This window comes from Ambystoma mexicanum, chromosome 2q, assembly GCF_040938575.1.
Source record: "Ambystoma mexicanum isolate Mex_15411 chromosome 2q, UKY_AmexF1_1, whole genome shotgun sequence".
NCBI classification, from domain to species: Eukaryota; Metazoa; Chordata; class Amphibia; order Caudata; family Ambystomatidae; genus Ambystoma; species Ambystoma mexicanum.
The window spans coordinates 421,816,928-421,841,912 of NC_090924.1; the positions used below are offsets into that span (position 1 = coordinate 421,816,928).

Consider the following 24,985-nt stretch of genomic DNA (forward strand, 5'->3'; position numbering starts at 1 on the left):
AAGCCAAAACCCCTGGAGAAGCCCGGTTTGGGAGGGGCTTTGAGGGGGGGGTACTATCATGATCTCTGCTTCCAAAAGGTCAGGGTTTTCCCAACTCCCTTGGAAACAGATCCATAACCCAGGTTCCGAGTGCCAACCAGTCCCAATTGGGACCTTTTGGACCCAGTCCTGGCGCCAGTGGCACCAGGCTCATAAATATGCCCAGTCCCAGCGCTGGAAGCGCCGGGCTCATAATGCTTGGGTGGACTTACCTGCAGCAGACCATGCTGCTTACTTGCCTGCCAGTTGAGCCTCTGATCCTCTTCTGTTTGGAACTACTTTTCCTGTTGGGTGGGGCAGGAGCCACTCCCTAGATTCAGAACACTGGAACTCTTCTGGAAAGCAGGAACTCTTTTCTTACCTAGGCGTGGCTGTGGAAGGAGACACCTAAGCACTACAGGAGGCTATTTAAACCACACCCGATGGATGAATCTTGCTTTGCGTTATTCTGCATCCTCTGCAGCAGAACGCTCATCGTGTCTTCTGCATCTGATCCTGGGCCTAAGGAAAAAAATTACCATCCTGAATCCAGTCTTCAGCAACACCTATAAAGACAAGAAAGAACAGGTTAGCATTACGGTCTTCAGTGACAGCTCTTCACTTACCTGGTCCATCGGCTGTCACCAACGCCTCGCGCTGCATTCCGGCATCTGAAAGACAAAGGCTTACCTACTCTTCGTGCGCTCCGGAGGTCTTCACACTGCTTTCCGGCATCTGAAAGACAAAAGCTTACCAACTCTTCGCACGCTCCGGAGGCCATCGGCGCTGCATCCCGCATCTGAAAGACAAAACAAGGTGCGTTTAAAGACATTGGGGAACTTTAATACTCACGTGCCATTACTCCTTTCCACATCTAACCCAGTGGGTATTCCGGCACCCTGCAGCCGCTCCGAACTTGTACCTGCAAAATAAAAAGACAGTTAGAGCGCATCGTGAAGCAGGCAACAAGCGCTTACTTACGTGCTTCCAGGCGCTTCTATTCATCACACGGGCTCCATCTTCAACTCACTTCAGCCCGTCATCCGCCATCACCGGAACCCTGCAAAACAAGAGACATCATTACTTAAGACTTTAAAGACATTAGAATTACTCGAAACTTACCGTTCGTGCAGTAAACGACGGACAGCAGTCCTCTGAAGTCAAGAGGCCTGCTCCCCTTATCCAGTGAAGAAACTGGTTACAGCACCCTGCCCCGAGGCAGATGGAGAGCACAGCGTTCACTTACCTAAGGTGAGAGCGTTAACCTTTGGGGTTCTACAGGAGAAGAGAAAGGGAAGAAGAGAGAGACATTCAATAACCCAGTTCCTTAATCCCATATTTTCTATCTGCAGACATCTTACCCTTCGAGTCAGACATACAGTGCACAGAGGACCAGCCCAAAGAGCCAGCCATGTGTTACACATCACCTTTGAAGATACGGTATACGCCCAGTCAAGACCGGCGCCTCTACGGGAATCAGGTGAGCGTTACACACAGCCAGAGATCGAGGCAGAAGGAGAAGGGCGCTTACCTTCTCTCTTCAGGGCGGCAGCCGAAAATGGCTGCCGCAGTGAAAATACTTTCAGTTTCATGTCGGCGTGCATTACGCACGCCGACATGAAACTGAAGGTAATCCAGCCCCATGGCAGTGAGGGGGGACCTCCACCTACATAGCCCGGTGTTGTATTACAGATTTGAGCGATTCCTGCTCTACGGAGGTAATGTCAAGGACAAGATATCTCGTCCTTGGCACTTAAGGGGTTAAGCATACGTTGATCAATCGTACAAACGTTTTCTATGCACCTTACCATACTTTTCCTCTTTTTTACACATGCAAAATTAGGTAGCAGGGCGCGGCCATCTTGTGATAATCTTATCCGTTGCTGCATCGCCCAAGGTGGACGGCCCTGGTGGCACTAATTCATATGCCCCGCCCCTGAGGCTGACATCACCAAACCTAGTGATAATCTCTGCCTATCTCCAGGATGTTACTGGGCAGCGTAGCTTAACGCGCCCAGTCATCACCTACGTGCTAACGTTAGTTGACACAGAACCCAGAATATCACCACACATCATCTCACAACACAGCGTGTCCCAATTTTGAATATAAAACTATACTTTTAAAGGAAATAGCAAAACTGTTAAATTTGGAAAGTACTTTTATTTCACAATAAACGCTCCGAGAACATCCGGTGTTTGCCATATTCAAGCAAATGGGTAATTTTTTCTTTGTTCTCCATCCACAAATGTTTATCGTGAGTCACGCAGTGTTCCTTTATGGGTATAAAAAGCGCATTAGACGCACTGTCAATCGCAAGGCTTTGGCATCAGCTTGGCGCTAAGCCACTGTAAACAATGTCAGGTTGCTCCTTATTGCTGGTACCGTGTAAGGGCATATCGGCTCGTGGCAATTTTCCCAAAAAATCGTCAATGTGATCCAGCCATTCAAGTGTATCTGCAGCTGCTGGTTAAAAAACCTGTCATCTGGTATCTGGAATCGATTACAATCACAGAAAGGCAGGATGTAGCTGTTTCAAAAACATAACAGAAATGTGTGCCAGTAGCCGATCTTTATTACAATTTATCATTTTACACATTAATTTGGTCCCATAGTAAAACTAATGATGAACATAGACGTGAAACAATGGGAACACAGAGAAAATAACGTGGAAAGTACTCCACAATTTGCTTCAGAAGTTAGTGCTATGGAGTATGGTCAGCTCGAAAATGGAATGCGTAGGCTGACGCTACAATCAGGGAACAAGCTAAGTGCAAAAAGAACACATAGACGGAATTTTAATTAAATATTAGCATTGAATTAGGCATTGCGGAACCTGGGGGAACCCAGTGGTGGACTACATGCATCTCGATGCTGGACTGGCCATGTGCCTGGGACAAAGACAAGTGCACACACAGGTTGTATTTGCGAGTTGTTGCTATATGCCACAAAGAACAACCAAGTACAATGTAAGCAGGTTGCAATGTAAGTTAACAGGTCCTGGTTCCCTTGGCGTAGGCACAGAAGTTCATTATCTAAAGCTTGGCCTTGATAATGTCGGGCGAACAACTTCTCCATGTTCTGCTGAAATCCCTGGAAATCTCGGAGAAGAGAGTCATCTTGATTAACAAGTGGTGTGGACCAATCTGCCGCACTGCCGCTGAGGTATGACAGTACAAAGGCCACTTTTGATTGATCATTTAGAAAGGCTCCAGGCCTACATAGGAAGTGTAGGCGGCACTGGTTCACTGGGAACCTTTTAGGGTCTCCCGCAAAGCGTTCTGGTGGAGCCAAGGGAATAGCTCCTGGTAGGACCACCTGTACTGGGTTGCTTGACTGAGTTGGGGCTGATGCTCCCCCCAATCCAGGTAACGGCGTGTGGCCTGCTAGGGATTGGAGTAGTTGTCTGGCGAGGTCGTCCATATGCTCTTTTGCCACAATCAGTTCTCTTCTTAGAGCATTGGTTTCTTGTCGAGCTGAATGCACCTCAGCTCTGAGTTCCCCCAGAAGCTGGGCAAATTGGTCAATCTCTGAGGTTTCCATGGCACCCGGGTAGAGGTTTGTGTAGAGGCTTTGCATTCTGTTACGCTTACCTGGTCTCCACAGGGGCACCGAACGAAGCTGGACTGCAGCGGTCTCCACTAGCGTCACTTGTAGCGAAGTGATGAGTGACTGCACTTGCCCATTTAGTTTCGTCTTTCTGGCACGAAGGAAAGTTTGCCTAAAATGGTGAAATGATAAGTTAACTAGCCGTAAGGAGGAGGACCGACTTCCACCTCCGTGACCTCCTTGTGCTCCTTCCACTATGACTCACTTTAATGTTATTAAGGACAGGCTCTCCATGCTGCAACTGTAAGCAGGGTTGGAACGAGATTCAGGGATCCAGTTAACTTCACTGATCTTGTAGCTTTATGGCAGAGTTCCAGACAACAATGACTCTGAGGTAAGTCTTTATGCCAATCCTAATTAGCATGAATTGATTTAGAGTTCAGGTTGCCCAAAGTTCACTCCTGCGCCTTTTCTTTGCAGATTCCCCTTTGAGATACACCGGATGAAAGGCGACTCCCCTCCGGAAAAGATGAGGTAAAATGCCAAGGTAAGTTTCTATACTTGCACAATGCGAAAATGTCTAAACATGTGATACTGTTCTTCTGTGCAACTAATCTGCTGTCTCTTTTCTTATCAGTAGGTGCGGTGCCTCCGGAGCGAAGATCGAGTGATGGTGACTCGTGGAACCGCAAGTGAATACAACTTCGGGTGAGTATCACCCTACACTATGCTAATTGTCTGTAAAGTGGTTCTTTCACTGCGCGGTTAACTGATGCTCCTTTTTCTGCAGATGCGGAGACTCCCGGACGATCGAGATGGAGAATCAGGTAAGGGTCTTGTTCTAATCTGTACTCTCGCCTTCCTTTGCAGGCACGGATCGCGATGACCAGGACGGGCGTGACTGAAGACAGGACTGGAGCTGCAGACACGGTGAGCGTTACGGTGCAGGAGTGCAGAATAACGCGAAGTGTGTTCTGTTCTTCGGGCGTGGTTTAAATAGCTTCCCAAAAGTAGTTCCCAGGTAAAGTAGTCCCTGCACCAACCCTATCAAATAGTCACCAGTTAAAGTAGTCCCTTCAACCAAACTCAGACTGGGCTGCACATGGTTCTGTTACTCGGTAACCTGCGTTGCCTGAAAAGGCAGTATGAGCCTGCCGCCAACGGCGCCGGGACTGAGTCAGGGAAGCCCTTAGGCAATCCTTTGGGGCCTTAAAGGTCCCATGGGTGCCAATACTCTGGGCAGGATGGTCTGCTCCTGATGTCTGGGGGCAAGCACTGTGACAGGTTTATTTCAAATCTGAAAAGTAAATACTGCATAAAAGATCACTTATAAATGTTTATGTTCCCATTAGGCAAAAACATATTCAAATTTCTACCCCTGCATTGTTGAGAGCACTAGTTTTGAGCTCATCCTCCAGCACGGAGATAAACACAGGATCAGGTCAGGCCTTGTTGATTCAGACATGTGTTGATCTGTTGAATGAGGGTCAATCATTTGAATCGCTCTCCCTTTTAAATAAAGTACAAGAATCAATGCAGGTTTCAGAGGAAAATCCTGATACGTGAAGTATTCTAGTGAACCATAATACATTATCAACAGATTACAGATTATTTTTCAAAATCCCCCAGTATTTCATTGGATTGGAGATAAGTAGTACAGCAAATAAGCACTATGGGCCTGTATTACTAAAAAAAATTTCAATAGAAATTTCCCATTGAAAAATTAGTTTTTTTTAATTAGGCTCTATGTGTCTTCATTAAAAAGCCTTCATATGTTTGAACAATTGACATCTTACATAAAGGATTTTAGAGAAAAATTGGTAGAGATTGTGACATTCTGTGTTAAGCTTAAAACGTTTGCTGTTTGTGACTTGCAATGGGTGGTCAATTTAAGTAACTGCTAAATCGGAACTGGGTCACCCTCCAGGAGACTACAACCCTATTTAAAAAATATAAGTGCTTTGCACGAACATGATACGCTGGCCGTTCAGAGGCAGGGCAAAAATATCGTGAGGAGGAGAGCGTATGTGTTCTAAGGATTTCCCCAAACTCACTGAAGAAATTCTCAACAATGAAGAAGACTCAAGATTAAAATTCGAACTCATACCAAGCCAATATTGAATTAATCACATCAAGCACAATGGAGACAGCATCTGAAAACATTGTTCAGCTCTGCAACACCGAAAATGAAAGTGCTTTCTCTTGTAGGAAGCAGAAAACAAATAAGAGGACAACATTACAGTCGATTCAACAAACATTTCCTACTCACAAAGAAAGGAAATTAAAAATAATTATTGTACAGTGGCAAAGGAGTAAAATATCAAGGTGATATGTCAACGAAAGGGCACATAATTATAAATCACCAAGTGGCAACTAGCCTTATAATAACTGAAGCAGGTTCATATGATATCAAAACAAAGCAGCATAAAAAAAGAAGACAAAAAGGATATAAGAGCCATTGTGGCTCAAATCATGGGACATAAGAACATTGTGAGGCTTGAATACAACAGAAATGACAAAGCGTGAAACAGGTGAAGGATCTCATTGTGAAGAGGATGCTTTGATGGCCTTGTAACTGGCTAAAAGCATCTGTTTATTGAATAAGACTTCACCAAAAATAAATATAAAAGGACAGCCAACGTGTAACAGATGAACATCAGGAAAAGCCTGTCTATGAAATCAGTCTAGTGCCCAGCAGTGTAGTATTTAAAATGAAGATAGTCACATTAAAATCCAGTCTAACCTATAGAGAGAGATTTACTAATGGACAAATTAACACTGAAAATAGGCTATCGTTTTTAAAACCTAAAGGTAGGGACAGCTAGATAAAAATAACATCTATGTTTACTCTGGAAAATATTTTTTTCCAGATATCCTAGCTTTCCACTAAATAGAAGTACATTTTGAAGATGTTGGTAGAAAATATGAAAGGAAGAGATACCAGCACAGAGGTGGATATGATAAAGAAGGGGTCCAAGAACAGAATGTGGAGAACAATTGGCCAGACTAGGTACAAAACCATTGGTGGAGAGAACCAGTGAAATCTAGAGAAGAAACATTGTGGAAAGAATAGAGGGATCAACAGTAGCAGAGTGGCAGTAATCTTAAGGAAGAAAAGTAGAAAGCAGTAGTTAACTTGATGAGCAGTCAGTAGGTAAAGAGTAAGAAACATGGCAAAGCGGTCTCTGTTGAATGGAAAGGATGGTTCCCAGATTGAAGAAGCGTAAGTAGAACATGTTGCCTAAGATAAGAAAATACCTGCATGCCCACTGCTCACTGGGGAACCTTGGAAATGTATTTATTTATTTTTTGCATTTGTATAGCGCGCGCAAACCCTCAGGCATTAGGTTGCTGTGGAGAACAGGTTACATGAGGCCATTTAGGCCCGGAAGGGTCCGGACATGGAAGGCGGCCAAGGACATACAAAGTTAATTGAATAGCCAGGTTTTGAGGGTTTTACGGAAAGCCCAGTATGAGTCTTTAGATCTGAGATTGAGTGGGAGGGAGATCAATTGCTTGCCTGCAATGACAGGTAAGCTTGACCCAGCACCTTTGGCATGTTTGAAGGTAGGTTGCACTACCCTTTGTGCATAGAGTGTTCTGGCGGGCATAGCTGATTGCGGTTTGGAAAATCTTTGAGACTGGTATGGTTGTGCTGACTTGGAAATGCATCTGTGTGTAATGGTTAGGGTGTTGAAGAGAATTCTTTCCCGGATAGGGAGCTAATGTAGCTTCCTGCAGGCAGCTGATATGTGTTCAGTCTTGGGGAGGTTGAAGGCAGCTCTTAAGGCATTATTTTGTATGACTTGCAGTTTTTTTAGATTGTGGGATGAGGTACAAGCGAATAATGCATTACAATAGTCTAGTCTAGCGCCCACCACGGCACAAGCAATCGTCAGGCAGCTATCTGGCAAAAGGAAGGGTCTTGAGGCGTTAAGGAGTTTTGTGGTGTATGCAAATGAAGAGGCGATGGCGTTGACTTGTCTGGTGAGTGTGAGCAATGCATCTTGGTAGATTCCCAGGGTTTTTACAGAGGGCGAGACTAGGATAGGGATGCTATGGATAATGAAAGTCAAGTATTCAGGGTTCAGTTTCTTCAGAGCTGTTGGGTGTCCTATGATAAGGAGTTCTGTTTTGTCATTCATCATTCAATCAGAGGCTCAGGGAGGCCATCCATGCTTGAATGATAGTGAAGGTTGAGTTTAGTGTAACAGCATCTTCTGAATAGGTGCCGGTGAGGGGGAGGAGAATTTTGGTATCTGTGTAATTTGTATATGCAATGTCAAGGGAGTCAAGGAGGTTGAAGAGAGGCTTTGTGAAATGCTATAAAGTGTGGGGGAGACACAAGACCCTTGGGGGACCCCACAGTTGATTGGTGAAGGTGTAGTGCTAGCATTCTCGGAGAAGACTTTCATTCTCTGAGAATTAAGGGGATAAGAGAAAAAGGGCAATAACTTAAGAGAGAATACTCAAGTGATGTATTTTTTAAGACAAGGGTAATGACAGCGCTTTTGAAATCAGAAGGAACATTGGCAGTAGGCAGAGGACTGTTAAGCAGCATAGTGAGATACTGTGGCAGTAAGAGCAACACTTTAGGAATGAGGGAAGAATGTCTGGGTTCAGATAGGGAGGCTGTGGAATTGGCAAGGTAAATCTACATGTGGCTTAATGAGAAAAGAACACTTAGATGCAGTTGCAGAAGGCAGTGGAAATTCAGAGTGACTATGATCAGAGTTATGACTAGGAAAGAAGGAAGAATGGAGAAGAGTCAATTAGGAAGTAAAATAGGATGCACAGTCTGTAGAAGAAAGAGAAGAGCAAAGAGGATGGCCCAGAGAAAGGGGAGGGAGCGACAATTAAGAAGCTGAAGTAGCCGATAAGGATGGAGGGAACACCTGGTAGTAAGTTCAGCAAAATAGTGTTCTTTCCAGAAAAAGAGAGAAATTGTAGGATGACTGAAGTGAAAATAGAGAACAGTGGACAAACATGTTTTCAACCAATATTGATGCTCTATGCGATGAGAACAACAGAGAGTATGAAGAACGGGTGCAGGCCAGGTTTGATGGGGATTATGAGAAGGGAGAACATATTTAACAGGATAGAGACTATCAAGAGTAGAGTGAAGACCAGAGGTAAGACTAGATGTGACTGTATTTGACAAAAGAGTAGCGAACTCAGTTGGTGAGGGTAAAGAAGGAACAAGAGAAGATACACAACCAGAAGGCTCAAAGGACCCTAAATTATGATGGTCAAAAGTAGCTATAGATGGATAAAGGGAAGTTGGAAAAAAGGTGTCAGAGAAGGATAAAATACAAAGTGATCAGAAGAATAAATTGGGAGAGCAGAGACAGAAGAGAATGAAGACATAATAGGCAAGTATATCACAAGAGGAACCAGTGAGATGAGAAGATTCAATGCAAGGTGATTAAATTAGTGGGATTCAAGAGTAAGAGAAGAAGAGAAGAGGAATTAAAGTGTGGACAGTAGAAAGGTGTAGAGTGAAGTCACATAACATTAAAACCAAAAATCAGATACATACACAAAGTGGTACAATTACAAGGGTGTGATACGGGGCAGAAGTGATCACTTACAGTATGTAATGCCATACTCTTAACCATGGGGCACTGAGCTCAATCCACTCCTGTGCCACCTGCTTATATTTCATAAGACTAGACCAGGCCCCATGTTGTGCTGGGTGGTTTAGTGTCTTTGATGTCTTAGGGCACAGTGTCCCTGTGTTTCTCACATACTGTTGTAATGCGCGTCGAAGTACACTGTTGATATGGAATCATTTCTTTACATCCTAGAAAATGCTCCTTACTATATGGACTGGTGCCCTCTGGACCCTTGCTTCTTGAATTGATGCTTTTTATATTTACCTAGAATATTTTGTATTCCAACTTGTGAGGACAAAGACCTGTGATACCACGTGGATCCGGTAAAACCTCCCAACACTTTGCAATGGATAGTACTACAGGGGGTGCGACTAAATTAGACAGTATGCCCACCCCCGGCCATCTAGATATACTATTCTGTGTAAGGCTTTTGCAGTTAGTACAGTAAAGTACAGTGTACACATCCCTCATGCAGAACCACTCATACAGGAATTGCCATTGTTATAGGTATTCCTGGGTATTTTTACCATGCTGCAGAATGCTCATGTCTGGCAATGTTGCGTACAACTCAACGTTGCTTCTGCCACTCCCTATGGGACAAAAGATAGTCCTGCTAACTTTGGAAGCACCCATCTGCCTGTGAGCATGTATATTCTGGTAGCAACATCCTTAATCTACAACTGTGACCAGACAATGCTTACTGAAGAAAGTACATGCAGGGTCTTTATCTTTACTGTACAGGGGCATAGTCCAGACAGGAGAGCCCTGGAAATGAAATCCCCAGGTCCCTGAAGCAAATAGCAAGTGTCCATAGCTCATATGAGAAAAAACCAAATACAGAGACACAGACTCTCCAACTTTCCTTTTTTTCAGAGGGAAAACCTGGACTGGATCCAGGTTACTGAACCACTTATTACATATGAAGACGCCCTAAGCAGGTCATCAAAGCAAGGGGGAATGTTAGAGACCAACTTGCCTCGACCCTGCTGACCGAATGAACCTAGAGGGACTACATCTCTGACAATGCTTTAATTTCTCTGGGGGGAAACCCAGACTGCATCTAGGAGACACACTAACAGATTAATGGCCTGGAAAATGTGGGGCAGACCTGAACACTTCATTGGAATACTTTCCACACCATGCAGTGAATATTCACAGAGCATCTGTGCCCCTGTCCCATTCAGCACAAAGGAAGATGGGCAGAATGTCACATCTTCTCAGCTCAGCAACCAAGCACACAAAAAGGAACTTCCCAACATCCCCCACCAAAGACAGACCTGGATTAAATAATTAATCTTTTCATAACATGCTTTACACCAGACACCAGTTTGTAAGCCCGGGACCAAGATTCAACCCTGCGTTGCTCTGCATTGTCTTGCTTCCAAGACAAACGTGTTGCGCCTGAGCTATCCTGCCAGACCTGAAGAAGGAACAACAAATGTTGTACTCATACCTGCAACTATCAGGTGTAGAGATTCTCCAACAACCACCCCCGCCCCCTTTGAAAACCAGGGGGACAACAGCCATTTCAAAATAATGTAGGATACATGGTTTTGCGGTCTCCCCACCCATCAAAAGGATTGCTCAGAGCACACACTGACCTTGCCTATAGAAGGACAGCCAAAACAAAATCTAGGGAGGGCCTCCATCATGAAACACAGCGAGAAAACAACAGCACCAGCCCTTCCTGCATAATGCTGCTTGGCATATTTACAAGCTTCCTTTTTAGAAATAGAACTGCAAATCACCCCTGAACTCAGCATGACTAGAAAGGACATATGGCACTTCTAGCTAATCGAAGAGAACCTATTCAGTAGCCACTTTATATTTAGGCCTTGCCCAAGGACAGCTGTGAAAGGGAATGTTGAGGTTCAGAGCGGATGAGTTGCTGCATTGTAGAGCTAGAGAACCTTTGGAGCAGGAGGCAAGGAGAAGAGGCATGAGTAGCTGGCCACCAGAGGTGTGGGGATGAGGCAGCTTAGATTACCTGGAGAAGAAGGCAAGAGAGCTGGTGAGGAGATTAGCTGATATCTGGTAGTGACAAGTGGACAATGAATAAGAACTCTAGAGCAGAGGAACAGACATTATGTTAGGCCTAGAGAGGAAATGAGCAGATACAGAAACAGAAGAGGGGAGAACAGCTGATACATGAGGAGCAGAGAGGTGGGGACGAACCAATATAGAAGGAGTGGAGGAGAGGAGAGGAGCTGATACAGGAGGAGCAACGGAAAAGGGTGTAACTGATGCAGGAAAGACAGATCTGAGTGGAAAAGAGAAGTGTTGTGGACATAAGAGGAGTGGACAAGAGAAGAGTAGAGAGTTAAGATAGACGGCTGGGCCAAAAGGAGGCGAAGCGAGATGTGGATGAAGCCCTAGTGAATGAAAGAGCTGAGAAAGCAATAGGCATGGGCCCATGATCCTGGATGGCCCTGATAACAAAATGGAAGGGCATATGGACTGTTGAAGAAGAAACCAAGAACATCCAAATAGTTGGCAGAGAATACCCTGGTCTTTGACAAAAAGAACACTTCTAAGGAGAGGGCAGAGAAAGAAAAGGCAGAGGCCCTGATCTAAAAGAAAGAGAATACATCATAGGTGAAGGGAGAAGAAGAGCAAGCAGAGGCCCTAACCAAGGAGAAGGAAGGAATAAGACCACAAGGTCACATAGGGACTACCCCAGGAAGAGGATGTGGAGAGTGAAAGGCCTCCACAAAGCCAACCTGATTTTAATATGTGTTTGGTTTCTGTTTTATTTGCAGACATTAATTCTACATGACTTTTGTTATAAATAACTAAAGAAGTACACTAATTAATAATGGAGGCTACATTCATCAGGGGAGTGCTTGGGTAGGAGAGGGAGGTTTGTGCTGTTTTCAGGATAGTCTTAGAGGGTTTGATGAACGTTGTGTGTTGTCCATAGGTGGATTGGGCAGATCCTTCCATGGAGGTTTTTCTGGCAAGTGAGGATGCAATTAAGGCCGTGCATGCCCCTGCAAAACCCTCCAAATGTCATTGATTGTGTCCTTGCAATGCTGTGTGTGATCTCCTATAAACCGTGCATGTACAAATTACAAAGGACAGAATCATGGCACTCTGATTATGAGGGAGGGATACCTTGTTGTCTGAACATTCAAAGTCACATTTTATAAGCCACAAGCAAAAGTGCCCGTTCTCTGAATGGGTTCTGTAGACAGACATTATAACACTCACATTAATTGTTGAAAATGAATGATCCTGTAGGTCGCTGTTCCACCTTACCCTGGCGTGGTGCAGCTTGTTGCAGTGCAATGTTGTGCAAATATCTTGGAAATCGTCCATCCTGCGGCCTTGAAAAGTGGTATTTTGAGGTCCCATAGGGACCATCAAGTTGTGTTCCTTGTGTCGGGACCGGTTGAGAAAAACACATGTTTATTTCCCTTCCCGGTGAACTTGATTTATGGCTTTGTCGGCAGGACCATCTCGCAAAAATCCTATAAAAAAGTAATTTCACCTGATGCGGCAAACACTTTTATTTCCCTTCCCAGTGCACGTGGTTTACATCAATGTAAAGCTTGTTTAGAAACAACATTTTTTGTTTCCTTTCCCGGTGAACATGGTTTACGGCTTCGTCGGCAGGCCACAAATGCACAAACAAATTATACCTTTTGCCAGGGAAAGGGGTGGGGTGTCCCAATGTCATGTATCCAGTAATGCCTGGAGGGTCCTAACAGGCATCTATGCAAAATTTGGTGCAGATTGTTGAAATGGTGTGGAATTGTATAAGGAACAATGCTTCACGCCACAAACCCACACACAATTTATGACTTTTATATATAGAGATTATTGATACTGTAAAAAACTGAACAATGTCTGATCCGTCTGATCTGGAGAATGTTTGATGAAGCCAACGATGACCTGCTTATTCTTCAGGCTAATTGCACACAATGGGTTGTCAGGCAACATGGCAACTGTGTTCCTCTTCCTTGGAACTATGAGAAGGTTGTGAGGGATTTGCGATGCAACTGGGTGGGGTAATGCAATGAGGTATTGGTGTTACCAGAATGTTACTGTCCAGTGCACAGGGGAGTGGTGGTGTGGGAAAGATATTATGTGTGATGCTATCAAGTTGCTAAATGGCATGTGTAACCGACAATCATATCAGTTGGGCCGCCGGATGCAGTGGAGAGACAGGGGTGACTGGGATGGCTACTAAAGGTGTGGTGTAGTAAACCACAGTCTGATGACTGATGGCAGTGATTGTGGAGGGTGCTGGGCTAGAAATCATTTAAGTCTCAGGTAAATGTCATGTTCATGCGTTCTTCCTCCTGCGGTTGTTCCTCAAAAAAGAATATGTATATTAAAAGAGGTCACCCCTACAGTTGGCCTCCCTGCTTCCTGACCTGAGCAGCCAGATCCCCATTGCTCCTTTACTCCCTTAAGAGACATCATTTTTTTCCATTAGAAGCACATTGCTGTTTGTAGCCGCGCAAATCAGTGACAATACTCCGTCTCCAGGGGTGCAGTTGATGGGTGCAACCGTGCAGGCACCAGGATCCTTTGTGTGCAACAGAAAGTCATTCTTCTTCATTTGAAGGACATTCCTAAATTTCCTGAGCAGCAACTGCATTACGGAGATTGAAGGCATGTCTGACCCCTGGCCTTTTCCCTGCACACTGTTGAAACACCAAGGGTTATTTTCACTTCTTGCACCTGTACTCTATAACAGAGATCGTCTGGTGCATGGGGTCACCCAGTTGCAATACATCCACCAAGATTATGTGCAGTAGGGGCAGCGAAGGTGATAGCACAAATAAAAGAAGCACGTCATGTTCATCTTATGGGCCCTCACTAAAGGAAATAACACAGAAGCCAGTGATGTTCCCCATAGTCAACTCTCCCAATGTTAATAGAACATTAATGACACCCTCACAAATGGGAAACATGGAACATATAGTACCACATCCAAAATTGAACTCTCCAAAGTCAACATTAAATGAATGACACCCTTGCAAATAAGAAATTCTGCACCCCATACTTTTCTAATTCCAGCAATAGCAGTATTTTTCTCGTAAATCCGTACACTAGTCAGTTTTTCGGACAAACTGTTTTGATTAACATCCTGCCCTTTAACACACGCATATACGTATCTAAATTAAGCAAGGTAACAATCCAAACAAAAATTACTGGATAAAGCAAATTGAAGGGTGCACACAAATACACTTAAACTCGTAAACTATATATACAATCATGTTTTTTATTTCAAAAACCTTTAAAATCTCATAAACCAAATGTAATTACATTGCACTTGTCACAATAACAGGAAATAGTCTAAACCAAATGATACATAAGTGATACTTGTGCCACAGTTATTAATGTGGTAGTGTTAAGTGTGGTTTAAAATACACAGACATTAGTTTATGCCACCACATTTAGTGCCATTAGTGACATCATTGAAAACATTATCTTTAGTAATTGGCATCTTATTCAAACAACCTGGAATGAAATATTGGTTAAAATGTATAAAATATCACATAATGAATATCACATAATGAGTCTATTGAATCTGTTTGGGGCATACGACCTATAAAAGGATATCAAAGGTGTGACAACTGTGTTGCCTGACAGTTTACAAAAACAATGATACATTTTGAATATAAAGATCTCAAATGGACTCTCCCTAGTCACACAAATTGCACACTCCCAAAAGTTATTGTCATCTTCTGTATGTTGGAAAAATGGCGAGACAGATCAGAGAGAGGATTTCCGAACATGGGTCCTGTATTGGCAATGAAGTTATAGGCCAACCTACCTGAAACCGAAAAGTAATTACTATAAGATTGAATGGTTTTTTATGCAACAGGAGATTCCACACCCAGGAGGAGAAACTTAGGCCACTGTTTAACCAATTCGCAAAGGACATCTAAATGAGCGCACCATTGAGGTGCTCATTCAGATGCACTTTTTTCTCCCTTTGCAGGAAGGTGCGCAAATCATGACAGCTTCATTTCTGGCCCTGCCATGATTTTCTGGTTCCATGTGATAACAACGAATTTAGTTATAACAAAAACTTTTAAAACTAAATAATAGTTATGAAAAAATATCGAATTTGTTTTTCAATTTAGGGGGTCCCCCCAATCCTCCCGTTTCCCCAGCTTTATTACCCCACCCCAACTCCCTCCTCACCCCTTTTAATCCTTTACCCCAGCCCAATGGATACCTTTAACCAAATATTCGATATTTGTTAGTTATTTTAACTCGTCATAAAAGGGATTCGTTCTTCTCTATTTGTTAAAATCACTGTATACCAATGTTCTTTTTAAGTGTCACAGCCACAGATTAAACTGCGGCTGTCACAATACCATTTCCATTGACCAAACAAGGATGGACATTTTTATTTTATTTTAGTCATTTCCCGAGACAGTCTCTTTAACCACGTGGTGCACTCCCGACACTAATGTATGCAAAGGGGCTGGAAAACGCATCTTTGCACCACTGTCCAGCCCCTCCTGAAATGCTGAGGTCACCTTTGTGACTAGGGTGGCCTGAATATCCCTGAAAATAGGGCAAATTGTAATTGTAATTGGTTATTTATAACGCGCTTAATACCCAGAGGTTTCTAAGCGCGGACTGGGGATCAAACCTGTGTTGCTCCATGTCGTCCTGCTTCTAAGGCGAGTGCATTGCCCCTGAGGTATCCTCTCGAGAAATGAAACAAACGCATTCTCTGCACTGCTTTCATTTGAGATATTCTTTGAGAATCTGGCCCAATAGGTTTATTTGTATTACTACAGTCATGTTGCCTGCATTTTAAGATGAAGCTTGTGGGCACATGGACATCTCATTAAAACTTTCTTCATTGCCTTTATAACATCTTTATTCCTCAGACTGTAGATGAACGGGTTCAGCATTGGAATCAGCACTGTGTATACAACACTGACAACTTTATCAAAGTCTAGGAAGTAGCTGGAGGAAGGCCGGAAATACATGAAGAAGAGCGTTCCATAGAATAAAGTCACCATAGTGAAGTGAGAGGAGCAAGTGGAGAAGGCCTTGTGTCTTCCCTCCACAGAGCGCATCTTTAAGATGCTCCAGACAATTTGGATGTATGAGATGACAGTCAGTAAGAAAGGCAAAGACATGGCCGGCCCTTCAGTGAAAATAACAAGTTCATTTGCAAAAGTGTCAGAGCAAGAGAGTTTGAGCAAAGGTGCAAGGTCACAGAAGAAGTGGTGGACTTGGTTGGAGGTGCAGTAGTAGAGATCAGAGGCCATTGCAGTGTGGAGCAAAGCGTGCATGGCAGCCAAAAATCCTGACATAGCCAACATCAAACTACAGGCTTTCTTGGTCATGATTCTGGAGTAATGCAGAGGCCTACAGATGGCGGCATACCTGTCAAATGCCATCACTCCTAGCAGCAAATTCTCCATGGTTACTGCGAAAAGGAAGAAGAACATCTGGGTGAAGCAGCCAATGAATGAAATGGTTTTCTTGTCAGCTAGTAGATTATTCAGTAGCTTGGGGATGACAGTTGAGGCTAGACTGATGTCTGCGGAGGAAAAACAGCCGAGGCATGCGTACATTGGGTTATGGAGTTTGGAATCATAGGCGATGGCTGCTATAATGATGACATTGCCCGATATAGTTGTCAGGTACATAGCGAGAAACACCACAAAGAGCACTACTTGGCCCTTGGGATGGGAGGAAAGTCCCAGGAGGAGAAATTCAAGAGTATCAGTTTGGTTACCTCTTTCCATCGACCTGCAGGTAAGAATATTTTGTTTGTGAATAACATTTTTCAAAACAAACAAATCGCTGAAACAAATTAGGAGTATTTTTGTGATCTTAAATAAAAAACGTGGGGCAGAAGATTCCTTCCCAAATACGGTGTGGAGGAATTTCCTGCCTCAATTTTTCCAAGTGCTTTTGTGATTATGAACTAAACAATGCTGTGGGAGCCCCTCTACCGAGAATGAACATGGGTCAAATACCCTGTTCTATGGCATTTCTCCCATTCAGGAGGGTCGATAACCACGTTTGAGCTAACTGCACTCTTCACAAAGGAGAATTATCCAATTGCATATTTCGGTGCTGGACTGCCCTTGTTGGTGGCACAAAGACTGATATGCAAATGGATATTTCTCCTCTGTGAAAGGTACAGTGAGCTAAACGTGGTTGTAGACCCTCCCGAGTGGGCAACTTCCCATAGAACATGTTATTTGGCCATGTTAATTCTCGGTAGAGGGGCTCCAAGACCTTTTTGTGCACTTTTGTGAATATGTTAAACCACTGAAACAGTTAAGATTGAAAGGGGCAATATGGAACTAAAGTGAATTGCTGTATGGGGTAGAAGTGGCTATTCCCCTGTCTCCTGCACTCTGACTGTGTCGCGGCAATATTAGAACACTGAAACAAGAATGTGACCATTGAAAAGGTATGTGTTGGTACTGGTGGATCCCCCTGTCTGCCATTTGTTGCCTTTGGCTGCGGAATAACTGCTTACGGAACATCCAGGAAATGTAGCACATAATGAAGACCCTTCAGACCCCCCCAATACACAGGTTTGAAGCAGCATTAACACTGAGATGACCCACATCCGTTTCAGCAGGCCCTTGGATGAAGAACCCTCCTGCTCTGTCACTGGGTGAGTGACTGATAAAAACAAATTCACATATACTAGCATGGCTGGTAGTTCTGAGGATCTTCTCATCATGCCAGCCATAGGGGCTGCGTTTGCCTCTGGAACTAGAAACACCACCTTGAGTGTGATACAAGATCTTTGTGTTAAAGGACTCAGGGATACAAGGATGGATTCAAACTGAGAGAGTAGCTTCCATGAGGTGCTGGGAAAGCCAGCTCAGATTTACTGAAAGATCTCTTGTGCCACCCGTCCACAGCCAAGTATACTGCTTCGACTGAGGTTTATCAGGGAGCAGAAAGGGCAACGAAAGAGTCCCTGGAGGGTGAGGAAAGCATGGACCCTAGTGAGGTAACTGGACAGTGCCATGCCTTTAAGATGAAAATGTTGAGGCTGTACCTACAAAGCAAACATGGAGATGTAGCTAATGGAATTGACAGCATTGCCAATGATGTCAGCACCAGTCAATGTTGGTGTATAGAATGCAGGCTGGGTGTGCTAGACAAGGGTTCAACCCCAGGTGATGGTGATGAGGAGGGTGCACATTCTGACTCACCTTGGAAGCTGAAAGAAATGGAAACCTCAGTCCCTCAGAAAAGGGATACTAGTGTAAAAAGCCAAAGTAACCTCTTCCCATGTCCCGCCTGCCATCAGACTGTAGCCATGTTCACCTGAGGATGTAGGGACAGCAAGCTCTACTCTTGATCTAGAGGGCTGCAATATTTGTCTCTCTAGATATTTTGGGCTGCAAATACTGTCGGAATCGAAATAATATTATACCTCCTATCGCATTGTTTGAATGTGTGTTGGCCTACGCCAAGTTGTCTAAAACATCGTGTAAATAGATTCCACGGCAAGGTCTTGACCTTAATGTACTGTGTAAGTCGCCATCTTGGATTTAGCCGCCATTTTAGGTTCTCTTGTAAATGTGGAAGTCACCCTGAACACCAAAATGGAGGCCGAATGACATTTCAAGTGGGATTCTGGCCGTTGTGACCTCCGCACACATGAATAAATAATATGCCTGCAGGCCACTTGTTGGGGTCGCGAACTGAGACCTTGTCCTATCCCTGACCTATGTGTAAATGAACAACTGTATCAGCGAAACTGATCGAAATGCATACATTATGGGATTGACCTGGCAAGGAACCCTAGGCCTGGTCCTAAGAATGGTTAACCCGCGAGGGGGTTGGCCAGAGCTGTATAAAAAGTATAAAAGCATGAGTATCCCAATGTACCGTCTCTCACACTAACGCAGTGAACTCTCGTTGAAGTTCGTTCTGTTACTCTGAGAGCCGAATAGCTATCCGTTTGTCAATTGACTTTTTTGGTAATTGTTGTAGCTTTTGAATAAAACACTTTGTATGTTCTTTGTAACCTGTGTTGGTGTGTTTCCTTTGGGCTTCCCGGTCTCATATCAATTTCTTTGTTTTCACAGTTGGCGCCCGAATAGGGACCCTCAAGATTGATGCCGGATCATTGAAGGTTGACGCAGACTATCGAACCGGGATCGGACGGTGTGATTCTGCGGGCCCGACCGATCGAGACGCGATACCTCAGCAGCGCTGCACGATCCGATCCTTGGACAATAGTCGTGTGGTCTGACACGGCATCTTGACGAGGGTCCAATTTTTGAGGCGGGCAGATTTGCCGAAACCACCAAACACAAGGTAAAATTCGTTAGGTAAGTTCTTTGATAAACCGTACGGTCCTCCTTAGGTTTGGTCAGGTGCAGTCATGACCCGGCTCTTAATTTAACCCTGACAATTTGAATTTGGCGTATTGTATCTGCAGACACAATTATTGACCAGGTAACACCAATTTTTTGTGAAATGCCTGGGAAATTGTCTAGCTGCTTTAGGGCTCTGTTCTGCAGCGATCGACAATCCTTGGAATTTAGCCGCCCGGCACCACAGGAGGGGTCGCCGGCGTGTACTATGTACTGTAAGTATGGCATTGGAAGTATAGTATTTAATGATATTTGGCACAGACAGACCAGACATGCCTCCGAATTTCAGTGGCCAATCAACGGTAGTTTTGAGATCCCCCGTATTGAATACTTAGAATCGATCTTGTTAAAGAAAAAGGCTAGACCTGCAGCCTTTGATGTTTTACAGAATTGGAAAAAAGAAGCGTTACAGCAGCTTAAAAGTAGGGATAAACATGTATGTCGTCATAAAACAAACGCCGAAAAAGCATTATTATATGATAAAGAAAAACGTTCAGAATCAGTTAAAAATATGGATAGGGCTTTTTCACTTGGAATCCAGAAAATGTACCCCTCTAAAGATTTCCATGTTTCTGAGGAATTTATCGAGAAGTTATTAAACGAACGCAGGCCTGATGCCTCAGCGCCACCTCTGTATGCTCCTATTTTGGGCGCTCTGCCCATTCCTGCTGTTGCTCCTGTTGTTATTCCTGTTCCCCCTGTACAACCTATTGTTCCTTGTCCTCTGGTTGTTGTTCCTCCACCTATCGCACCGCCCCTTCCTTCTACACCGATAGTTGCACCTTTATTAAATTTACCTATACCTCCGCTCCTGAGTGGCCCCGTATTGACTGAAGCCGATCCAGGTGCAGGATCAAAGATTGTGACTCGTAGTACTGTTTCTGCAGATAAGAAACAGGAATCGTTTGCATGGGCTAAGCATTGCATGGAGAAAGGTGATCAAGTTAATATTTTTTCCACATTATCTAATTTGAATAGTTTTCCCGAGAAAAATGTTTTTATCGAAGGTTTGGGCACTCATTTGTGTGTGATGTGGGGTAGATTACAAAATTCGGATCTTCCACAAGGGGTGAGAGATCTGAATGCTTTGGCACTTTCGAGGGACACAGAGCAGAAAGTATATGGGCATGTTGAAAAATTGTTTGAGTTTAGGAAAAACTTTGAAAAGTCACGAGATGAGGACGACGAAGACGATAGAATATATGTACAGAGACCGTTCCTTCCGTGCCGTAGATCGGCACCTGAGGAAGTACTAATTTGTATTAAAGATGCGGTTCGATGGATCTCGGATTCATCGATTCCGCCAGATGAAGTATATGACACGTATAGTCAGTATACAGTAGAAATGCAAAGAAAGGTAATTCAGGTGATGGTACAGCACCTGCAAGAAGAATGTGTAAGAAAGAGGGTTAGTTGCCCCATAGAATTATTGGGGATTTGTAGAAGGGCTTTTTCGCCCGATACTTCTACAGCTGTCTTAGCGCTCGACCTGGCCCTGTTGCTTAGTAAGCGGCCGGAGGTACCTATATCTCAGTTGCCTATGAGAGAGGTTCCTCCGACCTTTGTCCCAAAAGTTGAGATCCCTGCCAACGCTGGGACTGGTGCCCCCGCTGTGGATATCCCTGCACATTATGTATCGCAATTTGTTCACGTCCCGTTTTCACGACAGGAAGTGAACACAATTAGACAATCAGTTCCCGATATCAGGAAAAACCCGACGGGGTTTTACAAAGAAATAGAGTCCGTTTTGCAGTCCTCTGTGTTCACCTTGAGTGACATTGACTTGTTATTCCCTGTACTCCTACCCGTAGATGTATGGAAACAGGTTCGGACAATAGACGATGTGCCGGGGTTGGGAGATACGTGGGCTAATATGATTAGAATTGATGGGGAAGACCGGCTGGTGAGAAACCACCACAAGTAATACTTACTTTGCCTGATAGAATTGTCACAAAACTGAAAACTATAATTCCAGAGAAAATAATTATTTGGGACAAGCTTACGGCCTGTGTCCAAGGAAAAACTGAAGGCGCCACCGAATTTTTTAATAGATTCGAGCAGGTATTTTCTGACTTCAGTGGACAGGATTTAGGTACAGAGTCGGGGAAAAGGTTGTTCGTGGACAAATTTGTACGTGGATTGTTACCTGACATCCAGTCACAGATTATGTCCTCTGAGAGCGCTTGGCAGGCAAAATCTCAATCTGAGGTTTTGCACATGGCTCAGTATTATGAGAACCGTGTTAATAATGAGAAGGAAAAAATTGAAAAGAGGAAAGGAGATTTGAAAACCAAAGTATTATTACAGCAAATTGTTAGAAACCCCAGAGGAGGCACGACAAAGACTAGAGGTCAGTATGTCCCAAAAGGAAATGCTCCTTTGGGTCCTGTGAATATTAATCAATGTGCTTATTGCCGCCAGGAAGGTCATTGGCGAGCACAGTGCCCTGTCCTTCGCCAGAGGTCAAACAGTGCGTTTGGGGGTATGGGTAGACAACCTAGGGGCCGCCCTGGAGCAGGGGCCCTGATAGAGGTCAGCTTTTACAAGATCCTCAGCAACCTTTTTCACGGGAAAATCAGACCTCGAGTATGGACTCGAGGAACATATTTGATCACCCTTCTGCTGCCTACCTTTCTGAAGAGCTTCCTTTCGACAATACTCTATTTCATTAGGATTGCCCGAAGCAGGGTTTGGAACCTTCACCTATTCCCGTTAATCTGAAAGGCCCCTACGTTGAATTATTAGTAGGGAATAGGAAACACCAGTTTTTGATTGACACTGGAGCGCAGAAGTGCTCCATTGATCATTCTCGGGTTCCAAACATCCCACTGTCAGGGCAAACAAATGTTTCCGTAGGGTTTTCTGGTATACCAACTGTCTGTCCGGTTTCTGCACCGGTATCTGTTTCTTTGGGTCGCTTTACGGACCATTGCCCTTTTCTTCTCACTTCAAACTGTGGAGAGAATTTGCTGGGGTTGAATTTGTTAAAGAAATTGAATGCAGTTATTCATTGTTCTTCTGATGGAGTACGGCTGACGATTTCACCACAGCAACTTCCTAACTCTCAGTTTTTGATTCGACCTTTACCTCCTGAGTTTAGCATTGTCCCGGAATATTTGTGGGCGGTGGACGACAATGATGTCGGAGTGTTACAGATTGAGCCCATTAAAATAGTTCTGAAACATGGAGTGAAACTGCCACGCATTCCGCAGTATAAAATATCAGTCGAGGGCGAACGTGCTTTGAAATGCATTGTCTCCGATTTTGTGCATCTTGGGGTGATCGAGGAGATTACAGGTAGTTTGTGTAATAGTCCGATCTTGCCTGTATATAAGAAAGGCGACAATGCAATTCCATACCGGTTCATAATTGATCTTCGTGCTATTAACAGAGTGGTCGCCCCACAATTTCCAATTGTGCCCGATGTGACGACGATATTGACAATGATCCCTGCTACGGCTACGCACTTCAGCGTTGTGGATTTAAAAAACGCTTTCTTTAGTATTCCTATACATAAAGAAAGTAGATATCTGTTTGCGTTCACCTTGGGGGGACGCTCATTTACATTTACAAGGGCACCTCAAGGGTATACTGAAAGTCCCAGCATTTATAGTAGAGCTTTGAAAGAGCAGCTCGACACCCTTGAATTGCCAACTACTTGCACGCTGCTTCAATATGTTGACGATTTGCTTTTGGCTGCAGACTCTGAGAGTGCTTGTAAAGAAGGCACTGTACTGTTGCTTGTTCATCTAGCTAAAAATGGTCACAAAGCTTCGCTTAAAAAATTTCAATATTGTTGTCAGGAGGTTGCCTATTTAGGCTACCTCCTGTCAAAGGAGGGGAGAAGATTGACACCTGAAAGAATAAAACAAATTTCTGGCATGTCTGTTCCAAATACACAGAAGGAAGTCAGAGCCCTGATAGGTATGGCTTCTTACTGTAGGTTGTGGATCCCGAACTTCTCACTAGTGATAAAACCGATGTTGGCTCTGACGAAGAAGGGCATTTCTCTGCCACTGCCATGGGAATCGGAACATCAACGATCATTTGAGCTTCTCAAAACCGCGCTATGTTCGGCACTGGTTCTGGGTACTCCAAATTATGACAAGGCCTTTGTGTTGTTTGTGCATGAATGTGATGGATGTGCTTTGGCTGTGTTAATACAGGAACACGGAGGGAAGAATAGGCCGTGCGGCTACTACTCCTCTGCCCTTGATCCTGTCGCATGCGCTTTGCCAAGATGTTTGCGCGCTGTCGCTGCTGCTGCCGCGTCTGTAAAACAGAGTGAGGGAATGGTCCTAAGCCATTATTTGATTTTGATGGTACCTCACTCTGTTGATATTCTATTGAACAAAACCCAAACGCAACACCTCACCTCTGCGCGGTTAACAAGGTATGAACTAATTCTGTTTGCCCCTCATATCCAAATTAAGAGGTGTTGTGTTCTTAATCCGGCTGAACTCTTACCTTTCCCGCAAAACACTGTTTGCGGTGACGAAGAATTACATGACTGCCTGTATACCACTGACCAAGAAACGAAGGGCAGGATAGATCTCATAGATACTCCTTTGGATAATGCAGAAGGGGAGCTGTTTTGTGATGGCTCCTGCTTCAAACTTTCAGATGGTACATCTACAGCTGCTTATGCAGTTACTACATTGAGCAAAGTTGTCGAAACTAAGAGAATTTCGCATAACTCCGCGCAGGCCGCAGAGATTATAGCGTTGACCCGAGCTTGTGAACTTTCCCAAGGACTTAGAGTAAATATATATACTGATAGTCAGTATGCATTTGGGGTGGCTCACAACTTTGTAAGGCTCTGGTCGGAAAGAGGGTTCCTGACCTCACATGGGACCAAGATCCAGCATGGCCCCTTGATAGTGCAATTACTTTCGGCACTCTCACTCCCTAAACAGTTAGCGATCATAAAATGTGCAGCACATCGCAAGGTCATAGATGATGTGGGCAAAGGGAACGCTTTTGCGGACTTGATAGCCAGACAAACGGCCATAGACCTTAGCACGAACATGTATGCCTTGAGGGAAATGAGAGATGCTTACATAATGGATGAAGGTATTGGGTCTGTGCGAGATATTCAAACTGATGCCACAATAGAAGAATCTAAAAGGTCGGCTGAAGGAATGGGGAAACTGGATGATGAAGGGTGTTGGGTGGATACATCCGAAGGGAAATGGTTGCTCCCTGATTCATATGTATTGGCAACGGTTACGATGGCACACGGTCCTACGCATGTGTGTGCCCAGCAGATCACGAAAATGTTAGAACAAGTTTGGGTAAATGACAAGATTCTGGAGACTGCGAAGAGGCACGTCCAGAACTGTATGATCTGCCTGCAGCACAATGTGGGTAAGAGGACAGTGACTCCAAGGGGAAGCTTTGGGCCCCCTTCTGTTCCCTTCGAGGTCATTCACTTTGATTTTATTGAGATGGAACGATGTAAT

At 44.2% G+C, this 24,985-nt stretch overlaps 1 protein-coding gene across 1 annotated transcript; it reads right to left on the bottom strand.

Annotated features, from left to right (window-relative positions):
• Positions 1 to 15,950: 15,950 nt before the first annotated feature.
• Positions 15,951 to 16,913, bottom strand: LOC138568745 (olfactory receptor 1L8-like). Its single transcript, XM_069646529.1, has one exon. The coding sequence runs from the start codon at positions 16,911 to 16,913 to the stop codon at positions 15,951 to 15,953; it is 963 nt and encodes a 320-aa protein (XP_069502630.1).
• Between the last annotated feature and the right edge of the window lie 8,072 nt (positions 16,914 to 24,985).

Excerpts from the sequence above, each read along its gene's own strand:
- LOC138568745 (XM_069646529.1), bottom strand. The coding sequence starts at position 16,913 with ATGGAAAGAGGTAACCAAACTGATACTCTTGAATTTCTCCTCCTGGGA.